Source organism: Chiloscyllium punctatum, chromosome 6 (assembly GCF_047496795.1).
Source record: "Chiloscyllium punctatum isolate Juve2018m chromosome 6, sChiPun1.3, whole genome shotgun sequence".
Classification (NCBI taxonomy): Eukaryota; Metazoa; Chordata; class Chondrichthyes; order Orectolobiformes; family Hemiscylliidae; genus Chiloscyllium; species Chiloscyllium punctatum.
The window spans coordinates 39,137,437-39,164,173 of record NC_092744.1 but is presented as its reverse complement, the minus strand read 5'-3'; the positions used below and the strand labels follow the sequence as shown (position 1 = coordinate 39,164,173).

The following is a 26,737-nucleotide window of genomic DNA, read 5'->3' as shown; positions in this document are numbered from 1 at the left end:
AACCATTGAGACAACCACTAAAATCAATGATGTTCTTGTGGAGTGCTGCTCCTCTAGGTAAGGGTTACAGTTGACTTTCAGTTGGCACAACATTTACACCAGCTGAACAGCAAGCTCTTTGAAGGGATGACAGTCACAGGCAGCTCATTCACATTGCTTGAGAATAGCCCAATATGCAATTTCAGAAACTGATGGATTTCTGCACCTGGAATTTTTGTGAAGTTTGATGAAGATCATGCATGATATTTTCCTTATAGATTTAAATGACCGGCTAATAAATGTTATTGGGAAATATCTAAGCAATTTTGACATTCCCCGTAACCAGCACAAGGCTCATGACTCAAGATGTAGTCTGTATATTCACATCTCTTGACTCAATGAATCAAATCAGTTTCATGCAGTCACTTGTATGCTGTCTATACAAATTGATAATATAGTTAATTATTTAAAGTATTGAGGTGCTTAAATCCCATCAATATGTTTTGAAAGTGCAAAAGGTTTTGAAAATGCCATAGTTTCTGGATATATATAGAAACCCAGAAACAGAAGTGGAAGTTTGTTGTTCTGGAGAGGTAGCAGAGGAGAAGATCAAGGCCTCAGCTGTGCAAATGTTAACTGTGTTCAAGGTGCAAATTGGAGTATTAGCATATTAGACAATAAATCATCTTTCAGTATTTATAACCTTTTTAGATTAGGTGATGTTCTTCTAATTAATATAGATTTATTTTATCTCAACAGCTATTTTACTCTATTCATCCAAAAGTGAAAATAGTTTTATAAACAACATTCAAATAGTTGTCCAAACATAGTCTATTTAGTTTGTTAATCAGCTCATGAAAACATTAGAATGATCTACAGAATTCACATATTGGCTGTTCAAATGCTGCATTGTGCCAGATGTAGTTTTACCACCTTTTCCTCTTATTTGTCTTTTGAGTAGGATTAGTTTTCTCTGAGATTGTGTTCAGTTATTTGTTTTTTCCATCATTAATGTTGAAATTTAAAATCACCTCGGAGTACACTACATCAGGTCAAATGAAAAGTAAATTTAGGATATTGTTGTGGGGATGTGGGCGAAGGCAGAAATAACCGTCCTAATTGAGAAATGTTTGTTTGTCATATTCCAGTTATCTCATTCACTCTCCAACCCTCCCCCACCCACCCACCACCCCCCCCCCCCCCAACCTATCCCTGTAGTCTAGCATCATCAGTAAATTATTGTAGTCAAAAAACATGATCAAAATCTTGGGATCTGGTCCTGAATCACAGCTGCTAAGTGAGAGAGAACTTTTTGAGCTTCTAGGCAATGTTGGATTTTTCCCTGAGCCACAAAATAGCCCCATAGCTACTAAACTGCACAGCAATTTGGTTTAAAGGATATTTTTTTAACACTTACAAATTCGTTTTCAGCCTTTCACCTACTTTTTTATCTGTTTTTCTTGTGATTTCTCTCTTTTTCTTTCGATATTTGCTATTCTTCTCTGACTGCCCCTGAATTCTTTTAATATCTTTTAAAGCTAGCTGCCTGGATTCCTCAAAAACGTACAAATCTTGCTGAGGACTGGGGGATCTGATGTTACCTTGGAGATCAGTGCAGAAACTAAACATTGAAAAGTATGAATTGGGAGTGAGAGTAGGTTACTTGACCCTTTGACCCAGCTCTGCCAATATGCCTTCTGGATGCTCAGTTGAACATAAGCTGCACATCAGCAAATGTATTTAAACAAAGGCACATTGTTGGGACCAGTCAGTTTGATCATCCATGCCCATGTTTTATATCAGTGAGTGGTGATTTGGTTTGCGTGGATCATTTTTATCACAGCAACTAGAGAAGTCTCTACAAGGAATCTATACTCCATTCATTTTATATGTAGCTACTAAGACTGACTGACTGTGGGCAAATAAAATGCACCAAATATGATGATGGAACACTCAGTTTGCACAAACATGAAGGACAAAGTACTTTGATCCAATTTGTCATAACAACTTTGCTCAATGTAACAGAGTAAGATTTAAAGACATTTTTAAAGAAAATTTTATTTTGTCATTTTTTTTGTCATAAGATTTGAAACCTTATCACATTTACCGTAATAGTGTTACATGGTGCCAAACAGTAGATTTCACTAGGAGAGATAATTACTTCTGTAACGGCTTGAGCTAAACTCATTGCTGGGGTTAGTCATTTTTGTGATTTTGATCTCATTAATTTTGATTTCATTTTTATTTCCGCATAAAGTATTTTGTTTCAGATGCAGTTATAAGTTTGAAATAGAGCAATTATATCTCACAGATGTGTTATGGTAGTTCTCTTTCTGTCATTTGTTAGGCTAAGAGCAAAGTTTTAAATTGAATGAGAGTCTCAATTACCAAATTAAGTTCTGTACTTCTCTTCAGGTTGAGTAAGTTAGTTTATAGGAATGTGGGTGGCACGGTGGCACAGTGGTTAGCACTGCTGCCTCACAGCACCAGAGACTTGGGTTCAATTCCCGCCTCAAGCAACTGTCTGTGTGGAGTTTGCACATTCTCCCCGTGTCTGTGTGGATTTCCTCCGGGTGCTCCGGTTTCCTCCCACAGTCCAAAGATGTGCAGGTTAGGTGAATTGGCCATGCTAAATTGCCCGTAGTGTTAAGTGAAGGGATAAATGTAGGGGAATGGGTCTGGGTGGGTTGCGCTTTGGCGGGTCGGTGTTGGGCCGAAGGGCCTGTTTCCACATTGTAAGTAATCTAATCATAACCACAGTGCAAACAACTAGCTGTAAACTACATTCTGTGGATTTAAGAATAGAATACTGTGCAATACATGGCCAATAATGAAATACAAACCATGGTGAACCAAATCAGCACTCACTGATCTAAAACATGGGCATGGATGACCAAACTGACAAGCCCCAACAATGTGCCTTTGTTTAAATACATTTGCTGATATACAGGTCATAAAATTGATGCTGAATCTTATGTAGGATAAAGCTGAGTGACAAATTCAGTATTCAATAAGTAGTTTTTGAAAGGAAAAATGAAATAATTGCAGGAAGAAGTACAGAGAGAAGAACTGGAATTTGACCACCAGAATTGAATTAATGTTTTGATCTTGTATCCAAAAATCTTTCTGACATTATTATGATTCATCTATCTGTTTTCTAATTATAACCAAAAGAGCTGCAGATGCTGTAAATCAGAAACAGAAACAGAAATTGCTGGAAAAGCACAGCAGGTCTGGCAGCATTTGTGAAGAGAAATCAGAATTAACATTTCGGGTCTGGTAACCCTTCCTCAGACCATTCCTGCAGTTCTGAGGAAAGGTCATCGGACCTGAAACGTTAACTCTGATTTTTTTTCTCATAGATGCTTGCAGACCTGCTGAGCTTTTACAGCAACTTCTGTTTTTGTTTCTGCTTTCTAATTATATTGCTTGCTAATTTTACAAAACATAAATCAGCACAGGTAATCAATAGAAGTAGTTTCCTCAATAGCGACAGTCTTTGTATTTGGTATGGGTGTTGATGACCCATGGTTATATGGTTCGGTGCAGTTGTTGCCTCATCCAGAGACAGCAGAATCAAGTCTTGAAGGCAAATCAGATTCTACCCTTGTCCTGTACTTAGTTAACATGATAATGATCCTCAGGAACATCATCCACGTGATGGTCAGCTACAACTGTATAGCTGATAGACAAACTGAAATTACATTGAGGGCCAACTCTGCTTCAATGTTTGCATGGCAATTTTAAGTCTCCTTCTGAAATTGTTTTATTATCTTTGTGTAACAGATTTGTATCAACAAATAGTTGTTTTTAAGCAATGTGTTTCTCACTTGGGACCAGAATGAGAATATTTCGATAAATGTGTGCGTCAGGGTAAATATAATTGTACTCACATCTTTGTGCCAGTGGATTAAATTATACTGCACTGTCTTAAAATGCCAATATTTGAGAGATGTGTGTTGGTTTCTAGAGTGGATACAACTCTTGCATCTGTCTAAATTAAATCAGTTATTCCCCAGCAATTTCCTCAGGTAAAGTTTTGGCCACGGCATAGCATTTGACTTAGGGTGGCCAAAATAAATACAAGGCTCCTTGCACCCCAGCACAGATTTTGGGGATGAGTCTACCTCTGCTTTGTCTGCTTGCCCCTTTTAATTTTCAGGCCACGGACCTTTCAAATAGTACAAAGGTGAGTCTTCACTCCATTTCCAGAAGGAGGTACTTCATGATGTGGTTTCTGATCAGTGGCATCAAGCAAAGTGTTGGCCATTGCTGATGCTGCAGAGAGTGGCCTTCAGTGGTGGACCCATATATTGAGGGAAACCCATGGGGTCAGGGTTACGCTTGGAAGCTTTGGTAAATGAGGAATGGGAACATGTTGGAAGGAAAATGAAAGTGGCTTTCACTTACCAGTAACCCACAGTTTTGAATGTACCCAGCTACCTATTGCTGCCCTCGTTCTCCCATACATCCACCACCATCCTATTGGGTGGAGATTCTCACCTTGTTTGTTGTATTGGAGCAATGTTGGAATGAGAGCTTCAAGTGGCCATTAATAATCCATTTCAGGACCTCAGTTGAGTCAGTTTATCTTCATTTATTGTAGGAAAGTTACATTAAGTTAAAATATGATAATACCACTTGTGGTTGCAGATATAGCAGATTCAAGTTAGAATATGACAAACAGTGGTCTGAATTTTAAAGGATATCCATATATATCTGCTGTCTATAAAATGCATGGTGGGTGTGGGTGTACCAGCAGCAGGCAAGGCATTGAGAACACGTACTCCAATTTACAGACTCAGCTGCTTGTTTTCCTGTCTTGGGTAACCCTTTAAAATTCAGCCCACAGTTTCTGTCCTATTCTAACTTGAACCTGCTACATCTGCAACCACCATAAGTAATCCTATCAGGATTTTAGCTCAACATGACCTTTCTACAATAAATGAAGATAAATTCACAGAATAAATAAGTTCATTTTGAACTTTCCCATTTGTGTACAAGCTTATAAAGTGATTTTATTTGAAAACCACATTAATTAACAAATGTGATAGATGAATATATAGAAGAAAGTGAGGACTGCAGATGCTGGAGACCACACTCCCATTTATCTCTCAGCTTCCCCCCTGGCCCACAAGCCTCATTCCTGATGAAGAGCTTATGCTGAAACATTGATTCTCCTGCTCCATGGATGCTGCCTGACCTGCTGTGCTTCTCCAGCACCACACTCTTCGACATAGATGAATACATGGACAGTAAGACAATCTAAAATGTTTCAGTGTAAAAATAAGGTTAGATGGATGAAATAAAAACAAAGTGCTGAACATGCTACACATCTGGCAATGTTTGCAGAGTCAAAAACAGTTGGTCAGTGAAATTTAAACTGGGATTAATCTTTACCCTCAAATGTCCTTGTACCTAGCATCAGAGGGGGGGATTAGGCAAAAAAGGGACAAGGCATCATGGGGTGGAGAGGAGAAATTTGGGATTGTCGTCAAGGCTTGCAGAATGATTCTGCAATTACAGAAAGTTTTGGAAATAGAAATGGAGAGATGACGATATTTATTGTGGCCTGGATTGATCGAGCAGTTGAGGGTCAAATATTGGAATTAGTTTTATTTTTATCTTTTTGTTATATGTGAGAATTACTAACGAAGTCAGCGTCTGTGGTCTTGGGTGATGATCCGTAATGTACTGGTAATAGTGAGATGAGAGGATAATGGTGGATGTGTGGGAGAATGAGGGCAGCATTTTAAGGAGATAAATCTGCTTTTAGTGGAGAGATCAAGGGGAAGAGGATCTGGACAAGAAATCCAGAGCCATTTTCAGATTTTCACACCAATTTCGAAAATTGAGTATGGTGAACAAAGGATTTCTGTTTAAAGCTAGCTGACACGTTGGCTCAGTGGTTAGCACTGCTGTCTCACAGCACCAGGTACCCAGGTTCGATTCCAGCCTTGGGCAACTGTCTGCGTGGAGTTTGCATGTTCTCCCCATGCCTGCATGGGTTTCCTCCCGGTGCTCCAGTTTCCTCCCACAAACCAAAGGTTAGATGAATTGGCTATGCTAAATTGCCCATAGTGTTCAGGGATCCATAGGTTAGGTGTATTAGTTAGGGGAAAAATGTAGAGTGGTAGGAGAATGGGTCTGGGTGGGTTACTCTTCAGAGGGTCAGTGTAGACTTGTTGGGCTTAATGGCCTGTTTCCACATTGTAGAGATTCAGTGAAAGCTGTTTTGGACAGACCTTTAGAGCTGCTCTTAACATGAATTCCTGAGACTTCAGTTGCCAGAAGACTGAAAAGATGTGTGGAAAGTCCTTTCCTCACGTGTCCTCCTTCTCTTTCAGTGCAGTAACAGCCTCTGGTAATACACACCTACTTGGTCCATAATTAACGAGTTCTTGCTCCAGAGCATGAAAGATGTTAGCAGCAGACTACGAAGAAAATCTGAGCTTCATGTGACAGGTCAAGAAAGAGGATCGTCTATTTGTGTGCCTTGTTTAAGAGATATCATCTCGATCATGCTGACCTCTTGTCTTTATCCCCTTTGTTGGTGGAGGAAGAAGCAGCTAAGACTGCAGCTGATGTTGTTGCTGTTGGCAGACGTGGTCCTCATGTCTTCATCAGAGCTCCATGCCATTGCTACATAAGCTGCTTCAAAAAACACCGATGAGTTTTTAAGGTGTTATCAGATATCAAAAAATTTCATAGCAGTGAAAGTTATACATTAAAGCAATTTATGCAATGGGTTTTCTTTCCACTCTGAAAACAGTCCAATTGCAACATATTAAATGTTTGATAAATTGCACTCTCCTATATACTAATGTCATGCTTATTTTTAAAACAAAATCCAATCCAAGTCTAAGTAATTTGCCCCTGCTGGGAAGGTGAATTGAGGGCAGTATTGTGGCAAAATGAACAACTTTTATCTCTTATACAATGTATTTCTGGCTAGAGTGCCAAACACCATTTCATTTGATTGTCTTTTTACAAGAATTTGACATGAATATGTTGACTTGAGAATGAGTCACTTGGCACAACAGTCTGAGCCTTGGGTACATTAGTTGAAGTAACACACAAGCAATTGTTGTTGCTATGCTGACCACATCATAACTGATCTAGTGCTATTGCTGCATGTGCATAAAACTGTGTCCTTCAGAGTCACCTCTGCAGCTATTCAGCTTTTTGTGCTAACCATCAGTTTGTCTGAAGCTTAAATAACTGAACTTGTGCATTTGTTGTTCTTTCAAGAATTGAAGGTTTTGGTAAATTATGTGAACTGCTTTGGTAATTTCTGCAGCCAAAAGTGGTTATATGAGGGAAAACAGTAATGATGGTTGAAACGTGGTGCAGCCACTGTTGAAACCTGCCAAAGTGCACTGAAAGATTCACTGCTGTGTTTGATAAATTTAGCCTGATTCTATCAGCACAGACCATCCATCCATTGAAACATTTGCAAATTGTCTTTTTCTAGAATTATTGCACATCATTGTAACACCGGCACTTTTGCTGAAAACTTGCGTAGCAATGCCTGTAAATAGCCCTTGCATACAATATGGTTTATTGCGCAAGATTTGGTTGAATTATTTTAATGCAGATTTATACATTAATCATCTGTGTTTGTCGCAATACTCTTATTCTTTTCCCAACTAACTAAATCCATGCTATCAATACATCACAGAAGGGGCCTGTACCCAAAGACTGAAATAATGCTCACAAGTTTTGGGATCTTAGATGCCACCTTGTAGCGATATTCTTTCCTCTGAACCAGAAATGGAAAGGAAAGAAGAGTTCACGCCATCAGAGACTTCAGTTAACTTTGACCAGGGTACTATCCCACCATTCCAGTACAATAATAGAAGAGTTCTGCTTTCTTTGTTCATGAGATGTAGGCATTGCTGTCTAGGCCAGTATTTGTTGCCCATCCCAAATCCCCACCTGGAGAAGGTGATGATGAGCTGCAATCCTTAGTGTGTCAGGAACCTCACAGTGCTAGAATTCCTAAGATTTTGACCCAACAGTAGTGAGCAGACAGTAAGTTTGAATGGTGTGTGTGGAGGCTTCTTGCAGTTGGTAGTGTTCTCGTATACCTGCAGCCCATGCCTAGGTGATATAAGTCAGATGTTAGAAGGTACTGTTGGAAGAGTTTTGGTAAATTGCTGTAGTGCATCTTGTCAGTGATATGTACTTCTGTCTCTGTGCATCAGGAGCAAAAGGAGTGGAGTTGAAGGGAGTGGATGAGGTGCCAATCAAGTAGGATATTTTATCCAGGATGATACCAAACTACTAGAGTGGTTTTGAAATTGTGCCTTGTGGATGACAGAGTTTGAGGAGTCAGGAAGTGAGTTACTCACTGCAGAATTCCTAGCCTCTGACCTGCTCTTGAAGCCATGATATTTATATGGCTGGTCTAATTCAGTTTCTGGTCAATGATAGCCCCCAAGGTATGAGGGAAGTCAGTGATTGTAATGCAACTGAACATCAAGGGGTGATGTTCACATTCATTGCCTGACACTTATTTTGTGCCAATATTACTTGCTATTAATCAGCCCAAAGTCTGAATGTTATCCAGGTGTTGCTTCATGTGGACATGGACTATTTCAGTGTCTGAGAATTTAGATCCTACAAGCAGAATTTAGGGAGTTAGGAGCCAAGTTGAAAAGTAGGATCTCAGAGGTAGTGATCTCAGCATTGCTACCAGTGCCACGTGCTAGTCAGTAGAAATGACAGAACAGACAGGATAAAAAAGTGGCTTGAGAGATGGTGCAAGAGGGAGGGGATCAGATTTTTGGGACATTGGGACTGGTTCTGAGGGAGGTGGGATTATTACAAATCGGACAGTTTACACCTGGGCAGCTTTGGGACCAATGTCCTCGCGGGTGCTTTTGCTCATGCTGTTGGGAGGGTTTAAACTAATGTGGCAGGTGGTTGGGAATCAAATGAAGAAGTTAGTGGACAGTAAGGAAGCAGTAACTAAAGCTTGTAAGGAACTAGATAATGAAGTCAACATGACTAATGGGAAGAGTAAGCAGGGAGCAGATGATGAACACAAACAGACTGGTGGTCTGAGGTGCATTTGTTTTAATGTGAGAGGTGTAATAGGTAAGGCAGATGAACTTATGGCTTGGATTAGTACCTGGGAGTATGATGCTATTGGTATTACTGAGACTTGATTGAAGGAAGGATGAGATCGGCAACCAAATATTCCAGGATATAGATGCTTCAGGCAGGATTGAGAGGTGGTGGAGGAGTTGCATTACTTGGTCAGAGAAGATATCACAATTGTGCTGAAGGAGGGCACTATGGAGGATTTGAACAGTGAGGCAATATGGACGGAGCTCAGAAATAGGAAGGGTGTGGTAACAATATTGGGACTGTACTAAAAGCCTCCCAACAGCGAGCATGAGATAGAGGTAAAAATATGTAAACAAATTATGAAAAAATGTTGGAGCAACAGGGTGGTCACGAGAGGAGATTTTAATTTTCCCAACATTGTCTGGGATTCACTTAGTGTTAAAGATTTAGATGGAGCAGAATTTGTCTGAAGCATCCAGGAGAGTTTTGTAGAGCAATATGTAAATAGTCCAACTTGGGAAGGGGCCATACTGGACTTGATGTTGGGGAATGAACCCAACCAGGTGGTTGAAGTTTCAGCAGAGGATTACTTTGGGAATAGTGATTACAATTCCATAAGTTTTAGAATACTCATGGACAAAGATGAGAGTGGTCCTAAAGGAAGAATGCTAAATTGGGGAAGGCCAACTATAGCAAAATTTGGCAGGAACTGGGGAATGTGGGTTGGGAGCAGCTGTTTGAAGGTAAATCCACATTTGATATGTGGGAGACTTTTAAAGAGAGGTTGATTAGAGTGCAGGACAGACATGTCCCTGTGAAAATGAGGGATAGAAATGGCAAGATTAGGGAACCATGGATGACAGGTGAAATCGTGAGACTAGCCAAGGGGAAAAAGGAAGTGTACATAAGGTCTAGGCAACTGAAAACAGACAAAGCTTTGGAAGAATATTGGGAAAGTAGAACCAATCTGAAACAAGGAATTAAGAGGACTAAAAGGGGTCATGAAATATCTTTAGCAAACAGGGTTAAGGAAAATCCCAAAGTCTTTTATTTGTATATAAGGAGCAAGAGGGTAACTAGAGAAAGAGTTGGCCCACTCAAGGACAAAGGAGAAAAGTTATGCATGGAGGCAGAGCAAATGGGTGAGATTCTTAACGAGTACTTTGCATTGATATTCACTGAGGAGTGGGACATGATGGATGTTGAGATTAGGGATAGATGTTTGATTACTCTCAGTAAGTCAGCATAAGGAGGGAGGATGTGTTGGGTATTCTCAAAGGCATTAAGGTGGATATGTCCCCAGATCTGGATGGGATCTATCCCAGGTTACTGAGGGAAGCAAGAGAGGAGCTAGCTGGGGCCTTAACAAATATCTTTGCAGCATCCTTGAACACGGGGAAGGTCCTGGAGGACTGGAGAATTGCTAATGCTGTTGCCTTGTTTAAGAAGGGTAGATGTACTGGCTAGGTGAATAGATAACTGGCCGAGCAACAGGAAACAGAGAGTAGTGGAAGGAAGTTCATCAAAGTGGAGACCTGTGACCAGTGGTGTTCCACAGGGATCTGTGCTGGGATCACTGTTGTTTGTGATATAAATAAATGATGTGGAGGAAGGTATAGGTGGTCTGATTAGCAAGTTTGCAGATGACACTAAAATTGATGGAGTAGCAGACAGTGAAGGGGACTGTCAGAGAATGCAGCAGAATATAGATAGATTGAAGAGTTGGGCAGAGAAATGGCAGATGGAGCTCAATCTGGGCAAATGTGAGGTGATGCATTTTGGAAGATCCAATTCAAGAACGAGCAATACAGTAAATGGAAAAGGCCTGAGGAAAATTGATGTGCAGAGAGATCTGGGTGTTCAGGTCCATTATTCCCTGAAGGTGGCAATGCAAGTCGATAGGGTGGTCAAGAAGGCATACGGCATGCTTTCCTTCATTGGGTGGGGGTATTGAGTACAAGAGTTGGCAGGTCATGTTACAGTTGTGTCGGATTTTGATTCGGCCACGTTTGGAATACTGTGTACAGTTCTGGTCACCACATTACCAAAAGGATGCGGATGCTTTGGAGAAGGTGCAGAGGAGGTTCACCAGGATGTTGCCTGGTATGGAGGGCACTAGCTAAGTTATGATTATTTTCATTATAAAGACAGAGGTTGAAGGGGGACCTGATTGAGATCTACAAAATCATGAGAGGTACAGACAGGGTGGATAGCAAGATGCTTTTCCCCAGATTGTGGGACTCAATTACTAGGGGTCACAGGTTCAAGGTGAGAGGGGAAAAGTTTAATGAAGATATGCGTGGAAAATTCTTTATGCAGAGGGTGGTGGGTGCCTGGAACACATTACCAACAGAGGTGGTAGAGGCGGGCATGATAGCGTCACTTAAGGTGTAACTAGACAGGTACATGAATGGGCAGGGAGCAGAGGAATACAGATCCTTGGAAAGTAGGCGGCAGTTTTAGATAGAGGATCTGGATTGGCTTAGGCTTGGAGGGCCGAAGACCCTGTTCCTGTGTTGTAATTTTTTTTGTTCTTTTTTATTGCAAATGGTGCTGAAATTATGCAATCAGCAGCAACCATCCCCACTCCTGCCCTTTATGATGAAGGGAAAGATCATTGATGAAGCAGCTGAAGGTGGTTTGTCGGAGAACACTACCCTGAGAACTCCTGCTTAAAGCTGATGTGACTAACCTCCAACAACCACAATTATCTTCCTTTATGGTAGGCACAATTCCCACTAGTGGAGTACTTCCCCAATTCTGATTGACTCCAGTATTTCCAGGGTTCTTTGATGCCACACTCTGTCAAAGGTGGCCTTGATGTCAAGGGCAGTTATTCTCACTTCAGCTTGTTGGTCCATGTTTTTAACAAGGCTGTAATGAGGTCAGATGAAGGGTTGTCCTGATGCCACCAAACAGTGCGCTAGTACTTGGGTTATTTGTTTGCATGTGCAGCTTGATAGCACTCTTGATGATCCTTTCCATCGTTTTGCTGATAATTGAGAGTGTATCAAAAGAGAAGAGGGGAAATTTCTTCACTCGGCCTGTCAAACCTGTGGAAATCTCTGCCACGAAAAGTAGTTGAGGCAAAAATGTTGAATGTTTTCAAGAAGGATTTTAGATATATTCTTAGAGCTAAAGGGTTCAAAGGGTATGGAGAGAAAGAGCGCAAATAGAGCCCTGAGTTGAATGATATGATCATTTTGAATGACAGCATAGGGTCAAAGGGCTGAATGACCTCAACTTTGTCCTGCTCCTATTTTTATTGGTCAGGTTGGGTTTGTCCTTCCTGTGTAAAGGGCAATCTTGGATAATTTTCCACAGGGTCAAGTAGATGCTAGTGTAGCTGTACTGCCACAGCTTGGCTCAGGGTGTGGCTCTTTTGGAGCACACGTTTTCAGTGATACCTGGCACCACAGTAAGAGGTGAAAATGGGTTAGCCACTCAGCACTCCTCTTTGCAAGTAATTCAGCCTTCTTTTTGCACTGATAGGCTAGGCTCCCAGTCTTTAAGGCTGGAGAATTTGTGAATATTACACTGCAAGTGAGTAGCTGATTCCACTAATGAAGCCTGCAGAACTTAAAACTGATCCATTTGATTGTGGGATTTCTTAGCACAGTCTCTTGCATTCTGCTGGAGCTGTTTGGCATGCAGGATGTTCTGTGTTGTAACATCACCAGGTTGATACCTCATTTTTAACTATGTTTGGTGTTATTCTTGGCATGACCTCCTGCACTCTTCTTTGAACTGAAGTTGATTTCCCAGCTTGATGGTAATGGTGGAGTGGGAGAGACTGTATTTCTGTGCAGTTCTACTACTGCTGATGGCCACAGTGTCTCATGAGTGCCCAAGATTAAGTTACTAGATCTGTTCAAAGTCTTGCCTTTTGGCATGGTGGTAGTGCCACACAACAGAATTGTGGGTATCCTCAATATGAAAATGTGACTTCCATCTCCACAAGAATTCCCACCATTACCATCACATATGGGCATGACTGAGATATGTCGATTGATGAGGATGTGGTCAAGTAAGTTTCTTCCTCTTGGTTCCCTCAGTACCTGCCACAATCTGAGTCGAGCAGCTATGTCCTACTCAGGCAGCTCGGTCAATTGTGGTGCCACTCTTGGTGATGGACATGAAAGTCCCTGAAGGAGAAAGTGAGGACTGCAGATGCTGGAGATTAGATCGAGAGTGGGGTACTGGAAAGGTACAGCAGGTCAGGCAGTATCCAAGGAGCAGGAGAATTGATGTTTTTGGGCATAAACCCTTCATCAGGAATTCATTACTCCCCTCATCCTGGTGAAGGGCTTATGCCTGAAATGTCAATTCTCCTGCTCCTCGGATGCTGCCTCACCTGTTGCTCTTTTCCAACACCACACTCTCTTGACTTGAACTCCCTGAATCCAGAGTACCTCATGTGTCCTTATCACACATAGGTCTTCCTCTAGCTGGTGTTCAACTAGGAGGCATACACCCTGAGGAGTTGGGTGTATAATTCCTCCACATGTTTGACCTGATACCATGAGACTTCACTGGATCCAGAATCATGTTGCAGCTTCTCAGGTTATCTCCCTCCCAACTATGTAGCACTGTGCCACCACCCCCTCTCTCTCCTGCCTGTGGAACAAGGATGGTGGTAATGATATCTGGGATACAGTCATACTTGAGGAATATTTTCTTAGAGACAATGACAGGCTTTTGTATGACTCATCAATGGGACAGCTTGCTCAATACTAGCACAAACCCTAGATGGTGATGAGGAGAACATTGCTGGGTCAGTGGATCTGTGGTTTGCCATTATTGTTTCAGATTTATATGTTGATGCCAAATGGTCTATCTGGAGTACTGTCAGAGACTTTCAGGTAAGTCATTTAACTCAAACCTGTCTACCCATTCCAATGGGTACAAAAGATTCCATGACACTGTGGAAGGCTGCATTGAAGAGCCCTCCCAGCATTTATCAATATCATCAAGAAAAACAACTGGCTGGCAAATTATCCAGATGCTGTTTATGGACTTTGCTGCATTTCCCTGCATTATAAAGTCATTTACACTTCAAAAAAAGCTAATGAAGGTGCTATATAAATGCATGTTTGCTCTTTCCTTCTGCAGATATCATGGCCTCCTGGAGCTCCTTAAATAAAAATCATTGTGGTTGGAGGTGGGAAGAAGTTCCCATTAATCCCATTTCAGTTACTCCAGTCTGAGCTGAGTGGGCAAAACTTCAAAGATCCTGCTTTCAGTAGGTCTTAAGCTGCCTGAGCCTCTACCCACTGAGAATGTAGGAAGACAGACAGGGTAGCAATTCTTTGTTTACTTACTTCCCTGTGAAAATATACTTAATACACCCAGGAAATCCTCAGGAATGAACATACACCAAGGGTCAAAAGCTTGATGTAATGGATACTTCCTTTCTGTTTTGCTAGTATTTGGAATCGGTTTCACAGGAGCAAAACCACATCAGCAGTGTGTCACTCACCTAAATAATTTAGAAAAATAATAATACATTCATCCTCTTCCTTACAGGATTGCTAGTGGTTTCGGTGGTGCCCTGTTTGTCTACTTCCACAGGAAGATAGTGGCAATCATGAGAAAACAAAAAACCATTAACAAGTTTTTGATGAAAAAGTAAGTATTAAATACTGTGATGTTTCTTAAATTATTAAGGCTTGTTTACACTCTCTATGTAACTTTAATTTTCCCCTCTTGGTATTGACACCCGTGCTGGCTGTATTAACAAACACAATCTCCTGGGTACAGATAGTAAGGATGTGTCAGTGGTGCTGCCCAGGATTTATATTTGTTTCTTCAAACCTCTTTTCTCAGTCAGATGCCATCAGCATTGCCAAGGAAAGTGTTTTAACATCAAATCACATCATTTTGGACTATTTTTCTCTCCTTGTAACCTATAACGACATTTCAGGTAAAAATCTTTTTTAAAGCCCATAAGTAATTATTTGAGCTAAAAAGTGGATTTTATTTTTAAAGTTCCAGTTACATTTACTCTTTTTCAATGCAGTGAGAATCCTGTTGCTCCAGACGTCATAACTGTGAAGTACTGACACATAATTTAAACAGTTCTTGTGTTTTTTTTAAAACAAGAGCTAGCTCCAAAATTGTCCACAATCCAATTCAATTATCAGTTGGAATAAATTACCAAAGACATATTTAATTTTAAATATACATTTACCAGTTCCAAGTGGAAATAAAAATCTATTTGGCTTGTTTGTGCAAATTGACTCTGAGCTGAATTGAACTGTTATTTAAAAATAAATCTTGCCAGTGAAATGGCACGTTTACATGTTTGTCATATATACCTTTTGTACTGTCTGTCCAATATAACCAACCTGCAGCTTTGACAGCCGTCAATACATGGTCAATGTGTATCTTGTATTTTCATCCTATGTTAGTTCAAGAATAAATTGAATCAAATGACTAAAGGAAGAATGGAACAAGATTGTCCATCAATTATAAACTTAGTTCCTATCATAGTCTCTGATAGCCATATTAAAAAGTCTTCAAACCAATTTGGAATCGATGGAATGGTTGAATTGTTTTGCACCAGTACAGATCTTTTGAACATGACCTGGTCCAAGTCAGCTCACAAAGCTGCAGTGACACCTAAAATCATTGCTACACATATCCGAATGATGTACGAATTCCTGTGAAAGGCACTCGCAATCTGATTTTTCGCATAAACTTTACTCAGTTCATTACAGATGTTTGTTTTGGAGGGTAAGGTAAACAAAAACTGAAGTCAGCCCTGAAGAAGGGTCATTTTGCACTTGAAACGTTAACTCTGACTCTCTCTCCACAGATGCTGCCAGAGCTGTTGAGTTTCTCCAGGACCTTATAGTTAATAGAAACAAATATGCTGACTGCTCTGATAGATCTTCTCAAGATATGCTATTAACTGAATTGAGTTTCATATTAATTATCATTTGGTACAGACCGTCAAGAATTTGGGAGAGAGATAGTGGGCTTGGATGCTTTTGGATAAAATATGGTTGATCTTGTAATGATTGACACAACTTTTTTCTTTCTTAGGCGGTTGCTTTATCCAGCATTGGTGACATTGATTATTGCCACACTCTCATTTCCTCCGGGATTTGGCCAGTTCATGGCTGGAGAGGTCCGTTTTCTAATTCCTTATAATTATGTACACATCTTTATGAAATCAGTCAATCAGCTTTAAGTCGGTCTTGAATTTTGAAAGTAAACAGGGTATTACTGCTATATTTTAGTTACAATGGGAGAATATGATTGCACTCATTGTGATGGAATTTTCAATGATTGTGTTGTGCAATATTTAAACCAGTGTGGGGAATAGGAAATAAAACAAGTCAGCTAAAGCAGCAATTGTGGCAGAGTAAATAGAGAGGCTATATACAACACAGTATCTGAGCAATGGCAAAGCAATTGATCACACAGCAGAGGAGTTAGCTGTGCAATGTTGAAGATTTTAAAACCTAGATGCATTCATTGTTAATAAGAAAGTGTTAGTTCATTTAACTTTTGTACTTTTATTGTCTCCAATGTTCTGGTCTCCTGGAAGACGCCCTGTTAGATGCACCACACATCCCCTTGGAAGTCCCTTCATGCAGGCTATGTATTCATTGCATGGGAAGTTTAAATTTCCAGCGGACAATTAAATTGCATTTGGAATGTTCCAACAATGCCTTCAACTCTGAATTACAGCTAGGGGCTCAGAGGTTTTCATATTACTCTAAGTAAAACATAGATGAATTAAAACCTGCTGTAACTCTGAAAAAAACTCTATAAACTGACTCCACAGTTGCTCACTCTGACCACAGTCGTCCTCACCCAGTACCTGACTGCTGTCCCTGCACCACTGAAACTTCCTGACACCTGATCCACTCTGTTTTCACCTACTTGGGTGAATACTGGCTCTGTGAAGGTTTGTTGAAGATCCAGTTGCTCCCATGATCATTGTGCAACCAGGTAACAACACAGTGGGTTTACATTTCAACCCATGCCTAATCCAAGTAATGAAAGAGTATATTACCACCTGGAGTGCACTGCAGAGTGAGATAGACCTCAACATAGATCCATATATTTTCTAATCACCCTGTTCAGTGCTGGTATTACATAAATACACCGTACTTTCTAAACGGTGAGAAAATTCGTAAAGCCAAAGTACAAAGGGATCTGGGAGTGCTAGTCGAGGATTCTCTAAAGGTCAACATGCAGGTTGAGTCTGTGATTAAGAAAGCGAATGCAATGTTGCCACTTATGTGGGATATAGGTAAATTAATGTTACTTCTGCAATTCTGCAATTCCATTTTACAAAGTAAAATGAACTCACACCAGTGTGTAATTGTTTTAGCCACGAGCTGAGTCAACAAGAATGGAAACGATGTGGAGGAAATATATAATTGTTTTTGTATTAGCTAAAACTGTATGTCAGAATGAAATGTGACTGCAAAACAGTGGTAGACATTACGGGCAAGTAGATAAGATGTTGTGAGGGGATGAAGTTAAGCTAGATACGCCTGTACAAACAGTAGGTATAAACATCTGTTTCCCACTTGTACAGAGACAGAGGAACAAACCCCAATTAAAAGGGTCATAGGGATCAGAACGGCCTCGGGAAAGGCACAGATGGAGGGGGTAGATAATGATGAAGAAAGAATATGCCCGACAATGACCTATAGCGGGATGAGGTCAAACGGCCTTGTGAGGCCAGAAATAAGCATTTTGTCACAAACAAGGCCGGATAAGGCAAGAGATAAACAGGGGTAATGGGGACCGGTCTAAGGGAAGTGGAAGATGTAAGCAGGGGAGGAGCAATGTAAAACAAAAGAAATCAAATTATATAAATGTCGTGTATGAATTGAATTTGGTGTGTATGTCCTCTGCCTTATAGACACTGGACATCATACCCACTTGCAAGTGTAAAATAAATGACACTACTGATTCAGATCTTGTCTCGGACTGAAATTATTGAAGTGAGTGGGCTTTGTTACTCACACTTATCTCAAGAGGGTTGGAATATAAAAACACCATTGTGCTACTGAGACTTTATAAAGCTCTGGTTAGGCCCCATTTGGAGTACTGTGTCCAGTTTTGGTCCCCACACCTCAGGAAGGACATACTGGCACTGGAACGTGTCCAGCGGAGATTCACACGGATGATCCCTGGAATGGTTGGTCTAACATATGAGGAACGGCTGAGGATCCTGGGATTGTATTCATTGGAGTTTAGAAGATTAAGGGGAGACTTAATAGAGACGTACAAGATAATACATGGCTTGGAAAGGGTGGATGCTAGGAAATTGTTTCCGTTAGGTGAGGAGACTTGGACCCGTGGACACAGCCTTAGAATTAGAGGGGGTAAATTCAGAACAGAAATGCGGAGACATTTCTTCAGCAAGAGAGTGTGGAATTCATTGCCGCAGATTGCAGTGGAGGCCGGGACGCTAAATGTCTTCAAGGCAGAGATTGATAGATTCTTGTTGTCTCGGGGAATTAAGGGCTACGGGGAGAATGCGGGTAAGTGGAGTTGAAGTGCCCAGCAGCCATGATTGAATGGCGGAGTGGACTCAATGGGCCGAATGGCCTTACTTCCACTCCTATGTCTTATGGTCTTATGGTCTCTTAAATAAGGTGAAGGTGTGCCACAAAAGAGCTCTCATGAGTCAGACATAAAATGTCACTTTAATATTAAAATACAAAGCAGTAATAGCTTCACATCAGTGCCTAGCTGGCAATTTCACTACACACACAAGGACCTGTACCAACCCTGGTAGAAAATCTCATATAGTTAAATGTTGGCAGCTTCTGTCAATTGGAATTAATCTGGCTGATTACAGAGCATTTATTCAAACCAAATTATCTGTCATACCCTGAACATCATGAACAAATGAGTAAAATAAGAGAGTTTGCATCTTAAATTGTTGATATCTTCAATTAATATCTAATCTGAATAAACCATCAATAGAGCCAGTATCCCATCAATTCATTATGTGCTCTGATATTCCCCTCCTGTTTAATTGATATTTTAGTTAAACATTATACAAAGTACAGGCCTTTATTGGAAGCATTGAAAATATATCTGCAGCTTACAGCCTGCCAACAAGGAGACTTAATTTATTTTGCAGCTTTTGGAAAGAAACACAGTGAGCCTTTAAATTCCAACTACATAAGCGATTGCAAAGCTGCTTGACTTGTCAGGAAGTAAATAATGGGTGCCCTTACTTCCTGCATATTTGACATTCACATATATAAACTATATCCTACCAAGCAGAATGAAGGATTTTCTTAAGCCTTTAATCTTTCATTTCAATAAACATAGGATATGAGAACTGGCTAGTTGGCAGCCTGCTCGTCAGTTATCTGCCTAGTGACTCATCACTGCATTGCCCTTTCTTACAATCCCTTTCGCAGATTGACTTGGGCAGTATTTTAATCAAATGGGCTTTTAGACCATATTCCTTTATAACTGCTCTCATTTTGAAAGCCACTAATAAATGCATATTTCTTGAAAATTGGAGCAGATGGCTGCAATCCGGTTATTACACTGTTTCATAATTAAGCATTTCATACAAGAGAATTCAAAACAATGAGCTGAAATTGCCCAGCACCATCCATCTAATTGGTTTGCATGTCAGCATAGCATTGCTCATGAAGGGCTGATTAGGCTCTCACACTGACTAAAAATATTGATCAGTGGAAGAAATTTTCACATCGTTAGTCGCAATGCTTGTTACAAAAATCTAATTATTCTGAGTAAAAAAATGAAAACTAAGGCAATTTATCCTCCAAAATGACAACATACAGCATTGAGCTTTGAAATGCAATTGTGTTTATTAAAGAGAGGAGAGTAAGGTTATTCACAAATTTGTGAAGTCCATTATTTGTTGGATTTGCTAAAAGTAAAGGTTGTGTTTACGCATGAATCAACACATTAAGAATTTGGTTTTACTCCTTAAATAAATACCATGCAGTCCTGCAGCATACTATGTTCATTGTTGCATTTTAGTTTGATGCTATTAAGTTGATTTTAGTACATCTGTTAAACAGCTTGAGAGTATCTGTTTACCCTCAAAGTCCATTCCCCTGGTTCTTCTTTACTCTTCACCAATTTGTTTTTCATTTGTTGATGTGTTTTCTATCACCAATTAATTGAGTTCACTTTGTTTGGTTCATAGCTAACACAGAAGGAAACACTCGTCACTTTATTTGATAACAGGACCTGGGCCAAGCAAGGCATTGCTGAAGAATTTGACTACATTGGGATTTCAGAAGCCTGGAAACATCCTCGAGCAAATGTCTTTGTAACCTTAGTAATTTTCATCCTAATGAAGGTAGGCCACAAATATTGTCTACCTAAATGTGTGTATTGACATACCAACCATGGCACTGTTTCCTTACATGAAATAACAAAAACACTGTTTAATTTTTAGCAGTCAGTCCCTTGGGTAGTATCCCTGCTTCCAAGCTAGAAACTCCGGGATTTGATGACCAAACCGGTTGTGTATCAGCTTGGAAACCATTCCAACAGATCCCAATGGTGGCATGTTGAGCAGTAGAAATTCCTGGTCATCTATGTGCTGGAAAGAAATTGGACCCTCTGGAATCCCTATCCATAGCTCCTTTTTTGTAACATACATGTAAAAATGTGTGTTGCCACAGCAGCTCACACTCCTTGGGCAATCAGTTGACTCAGTTGTTTCTGTGGCAAGTGTAGATTAGATTGATGGCAGAGGCCTGTGGTTTGCACCCTTTTCTGCTTGGGTTGGAGTTGGTCCCTAGCTCCTGCCTACTTGTGATGGAGGTTGTGTCTCTGACTGAGCGTTAGTTTCAATACAGTTGGATCAAAACCTGGGCATTAACTTCATGGATGTATTTGCCATTAATTTTCAGGTGGTTTTGTAAAAGCTAAATGGTCTATTTTTCCTTATTGTTGTTCTGTTTCTCAGCCCTTCCATTGTTTATTTTCCAAATCTTTAAGTTTCATTGGTTCAGGAAATGCCCTATTGAATGCTCTCCTGGTCTGTCATCTGCTGAGTCTCTCAGGAAGTTTGTAAAACAAAATTGTTTGATTTGAGAGGAGCAAGAGAAGTTTAACAAATGACAGAGACATTAGATATGTCTCACTGCAGAAAGAATCCAGCTGATTAACAGACCTTCACAATATTCAGCTTCCTGTTTTAGTTTTTATTTTTATTTTTAATTCTCACTTCAAGTCACATTTATAGTCTCTAAATTGAAAAGAATCTTATTTTAAAAGACATTAAAGTCTGCACAAATACATATTCAAGGTCATTTAAAGTTGGAAATGCATGTAGGAAGGGTCATTTGGAATTCTGTTTTGTATATACATCCTACACTGAATTCAAAAACAAGAAAAGTATGCTTGATTTGTGCCAGTCATTGGTTGAAACGTTGTATGCATTTGTTGGAATCCTACTTTCTAAAAGGATTGAGAATAATAGGAAGAGCACAGTAATCATGCACTAAACTGGACTAGATATGAACGAATTTAGTTACAATGATGGGTTGAAAAATTGAGTTTTACATTGAAACAGCAAAAATTATCAGTGGAAATTTAAGAGATTTTCAAACTATTAAAAGGCTTTTGAATAAAACATAAAATATTGTTTCAACTAACGGGAGGAACAGTAATGAGGGACACAGATATCCTAAGAAAGTCAATGGAAGGGAAAATGATGGCATGTGCCTTCTCCCTCTCTTCCCTACCTGTCTCTCACCTTTGGTGGTCTGCATTGCCCTTAACGGGCTTTGCATGTAAATTATTCAGTTGGAAAATATAGCTGATCTACTGATGGTGATTAAGAGATGATTTGGTACTCTTAAATATAAGTGAATTTTTGTTTCAAATCCACTTCACCAAAAATACTTCTGGATATATTTAAAAAAAGGAATGAAAATGATGGCCAGGTTGTCCAATTTGCAGATGTTTTGAGAGCAAACATATGACCCTTGACACGCACGTGCGCACACACTCCTACTAATCTACCTATACATTCAATGTTTCACTCATTCACTCAGAAGACACTGAAAAGTTGTTTAAATATCCCAAAGATTTGCAGCATAAGATGGAATGAATGTGTACCAAAATAAGGCTGTTGGAATCTCCTTTCTGATTTCATCAGTGTTGGAGTATGTAATCCCCTACACATTTCAAATTTACTTTGAGGGAATTGAGCCAATTGGTTCAACTTTCTGAATGCTAGCCATCCACTCCAAATTGTCGAAAAAGGGTTTCTTGAGTTTTGATCCCCCTTCCCCCCTAAAATCCCAGGTCAGATGATTTTTATTAGTGCTGTTTTTGCAGATGTTATTCATGAACCTACTGCCCGTGCTCAATGAACTAAACTTCCACCTGTTTATCATCAGTGAAGCTGCTCTGGATCCATATCCATTAATGACAAATTCATGTTGGTTGCACTTTGAAAGTTGTTTGTATGAAAGCTGTCAGGTCACACAAATAAATAAAGGTCAGCATACTTGATGTTTCAACAGTAGTAAGTCCATGGCTTCAATTAGATAGTTCAAATTATTGTGTCCTTGATGCACAAAAATAGCAATCCATTTCTTTGTGCCAAGGTTTGTAGGTGAAATTGATGCAGCACTGTATTAAAGATTTTTTTAAAAAACACCCTTAAGCTAATGTTTTCTTTAAAAGCAGAAACTGAGTCATAAATTAGGATTTCTTTGGCAACAAAACAATTTGAGAATAGTGCAAACTGGCCAACAGAAAGATCAGTGAAGTAAGCAATAGCGTTAGCTAATTACCTGCGGAACGAATAGTGATGTGTTGTGTTTTTGTATGTCAAAGACACTGTGGGGTCTATTTTAATGCTATTGCTCTAGGTATCCTGTGGTATTTCAGATAGAAATTAGCTCGTTTCAGCATGTTGGAAAATCATTCACCATCTCCAGTATACTGAAAAGAAAAACAATGACCAATGCTTCAGTAAATGAAAATGGGAAAAGTCTGAGTTTTCTCAGCATTTTACAATGTAGAAAATGTCCCTGCACAATTTGTTAATTATAAACGATGACCATATTCCCACTGACTATTGAGTGACAGCTCCCTACTCAAAAACAAAATGAATGTTGAGTACATTTGGAAAACTTACTGTTTTATCTCCTTAGTGCCAATTTCCACAACAAGTTTAAATACAGGCCCATTCACAATGTTCAGGATAGTCTCATACTGGCAAAGTTTTAGCTTAATTTACCATAGTCAAGTACCTAAATGCCTTGGATTGAATTTTCAGGTCATCCCAAATTTGGGAACAGGGTTTGGCACTGCAAAAATACTGGTGCCAAGTGGATAATCAGCTTCACCGTGAGATCCCAGAGATGGGAAACATTGGGATATTTGACCCAATTAAATCCAATTAAAATTGTTAAAAATGTTTTTGAGCTTGGCAGGGCTAAAGTTGCAATTTATCTGTCCCTTCAGAACCTGGCCAACTGAAGTCAAGTGGGCATAGAGAGGATGACTGCCCAGGGCATCCCCCTTGAGGGCAAAAAAAGATGTTAGAGCAATTGTTAAAGGTGATTTCAGGGAGAGTGAGTCTTTTACAACTAGTATTTGAATGTGGTCAGCAGCAATCTGGGATTGCAGGGACAGAAACACAAGTAGCAATGTCAACTGGGTGGTCACCTACCCAGAAGGAAGACTTTGTCTGGAAGTAGGAGCTCCGGGCCCCATTGCAATGAGGCAAAGCACCCTCTGCCAGAAGGCCAGAACCTCAGGCATCAGGGAAACATGGCAGAGTGATGGGAGGCAGGTAGACAACAGAGGTCAAACCCTCCACACAGGATCAACTGCTGAAGACAGAACTAACTTGAGGTGTCTGAGACCCAGTGCCATAGATCAGTGTGACTGTCCGGGCAGATGGTCACAGAGACCTGTGCCCTTGAAGCAGGAAATCTGGTATTTCAGAGAACCTGATGCCAAGCAACAAGTCCACACCGACCCTCCGAAGAGTATCCCACCCAGACCCACTGCCCTACCCTATTACTCTACATTTCCCCTGACTAATGCATCTAACCCTACACATCCCTGAACACTATGGGCAATTTAGCATTGTCAATTCACCTAACTGCACATCTTTGGACTGTGGAAGGAAACCAGACCACCCAGAGGAAACCCACACAAACATGGGGAAATGTACAAACTCCATACAGACAGTTGCCCTAGTCTGGAATTGAACCCGGGTCCCTGGCACTGTGGGGCAGCAGTGCTAAACACTGAGCCACCGTGCTACCCCAATGGCAGAACCTCAGCCCCATGCATTTACCGTGATAAAGATGGCTTCTTTATCCAGAAACAGCAGATTTTTGTTTTTTATGGGGATTTCAGGATCTGCAGCTCGGTTCAGTGCTTTGCATGCTCTTGTATAGGCTTATTTTGCAGAAGCTTATTCCTGTGCTGAAACTGTTGGTTTCTTGGACTGATCGTCACTGTGCCATTGATTTTCTGAGCTTTCCTCTGCTGGCTTTTGGACTTGTCTCTACTCTTGATTTCCTGGCTCTTGAACACCAATCACCAAATCTATTGCACCACTGTTTCCCTAGATCACATTTTCCTTAATATCTACCTCTGCACTCTTGAAAATAAAGTTTTCGATTAGCCAAAGTCTTCTAACTGTACTTTGGGAAGGCCAAAGCCATTGTTTATGGCACAATCACGATCTCTGCTTTTTTACTGATTACATGCATCATTTGTTCAGGCTGAAGTAAAACATACAAAAGCATGACATTCTTTTCAACCCCGACACCATTCCCAACCATCAAGGAGATCACCAAAGTAAGACTGTGGCTGTAGGAGATCTCAAATGAAAATACAAATTGTTGGCGAAACTCAGCAGGTCTGGCAGCATCTGTGAGGGAGAAAAAGCATTCTGTTGAAGAATCTTTGGACTTGAAGCGTTAACTCTGCTTTCTTCCCACAGGTGCTGCCAGACCTGCTGAGTTTTGCCAGCAATTTTTATTTTTGTTTCAGAAGATCCCCTATATTCCTTCCATTCTATCAACATCACCTGCCTCACCTATATTGCCCTATAATACAATGCAATTTTTTAACATGATTCCTCTAATGTCCTTTTTGCCAACCTTTTGTATGCCTTTCCTCAAGCTCCACTAGTTCAAAACTCAACTGGTCATGCTTTGTCCAGTATTAAATCTGACTTGTGCATCACTCGTGTCTTTGCTGGATTACATTTGCTCTTTACCTCAATGCATTAAAGTTAAATACCTCTCTTTGCCTTGTCATCTATCGAGACTGGCCACACCGTATTTCTGTAGTCCATTAGAATTTATACTTATCCTGTACCATATCCTTTTGTGCCTGTCCTCCTTTGTTTGTTCAATCTTGGTGCCAGAGCCTTGAACAACCTCAGCACTTCTCTAGAATTTTGCCTGTCAACCCCTCCAGTCTCCAAAATTACTAACCATCTTTAAAATGTTCTCAACATTCACTTTTTAAATCAAATCGTGTTAACCTATCTGAAGGTTAGTTATCCATTTTGTTGATTTCTTCCCTTCTCCTGTGTAAAGCATCCTAATATTTTGTACAGAAGGCACGAAGCAAATGTAAATTAGTAGTTAATGTTAGGACAAATGAGTTGGAGGTAGCAGTGTAATTGGAGATTGAGATCATAGATGCTGGAATCCAAAATAAGTCAGTGCTGATATAAAAGGTGCACAGTACAATCAAAACATTCCAAACCTCCTGTTAAATGATGCTTTCTTATGTAATTTGTTTTTGTTTTACTATCTAAAGTTTGACTATTAAGAAATATGCAACTATTGGGCTTTCTGAGATGAGTAATGCTGTTTTACAGCAACTGTTTTCTCCTGCCGACGTGATTAATCAAACTTCGTACAATATAATGTTTTAAATGTATATCAACAAAATGACCAGCAGCCTCCAGTTACACAAATTATTCCATGGATTATTACTTCAGTGATTGATAGTAATTTGGTGTGCAAAATTACCCTCCAGCTGCTAGACTGGTATTACATATTGAAGAAAAGTTTGTATGTTATAAGAAAGGAAATTAATCTTGAATCTTAACTATAGTTTTGAGTCTGTTTTCCATGGCTTTGAAATTGTCTATTTATTCATCAGCATTGACTTGGTTCAGGCTCCTCTTTGTGTACTTTGGAGTATTTTGAGGACTTAAATGTCCTCCCTAAAATAAAGCTAATTATAAATGCCCCTGAATAACTGTGCTTCATACTGACGTCAACCACAGCAGGATTATAACTGCCTAATTATTGCAGTCCTGGTATGAATACTCTGTCAGATTTTGGAGCGTGTGCTCTACAGATAGAGCATGTAATTAGACAGGGTTTGAAGCATGGTACAACGAAAGCAAGTAACTTATCACATGTTCAGGGTACTATTAACTGCAAGAGGTGAAGTGCATAGACTAATTATACAGAAGGGCAATATACCTGTGCAAAGCAATATATGCATACATTAAGAAAGTCAAAATAGCTCATTGTTGTGTTAACAAAGATATTCCTTGCAGATGGAATGCAGAAAAATGACACCCAACTGCTTAAGAAGTGTGTTATAGAGTCATAGAGATGTACAGCAGGGAAACAGACCCTTCGGTCCTACTCGTCCATGCTGACCCAATCTAGTCCCTTGTGTCAGCACCTGGCCCATATCC

General features: G+C 40.0%; 1 protein-coding gene across 3 annotated transcripts in view; it reads left to right on the top strand.

Moving 5' to 3' along the window:
• Positions 1-26,737, top strand: part of LOC140478893 (chloride channel protein 2-like) — a 609,305-nt gene that overhangs the window by 391,303 nt on the left and 191,265 nt on the right. For all 3 annotated transcript variants that reach the window (XM_072572491.1, XM_072572492.1, XM_072572493.1), the window contains 3 exons: positions 14,581-14,682; positions 16,102-16,186; positions 20,225-20,380. In XM_072572491.1, coding sequence (XP_072428592.1) covers positions 14,581-14,682; positions 16,102-16,186; positions 20,225-20,380 — 343 coding nt within the window. The remainder of the gene's footprint in view (positions 1-14,580; positions 14,683-16,101; positions 16,187-20,224; positions 20,381-26,737) is intronic.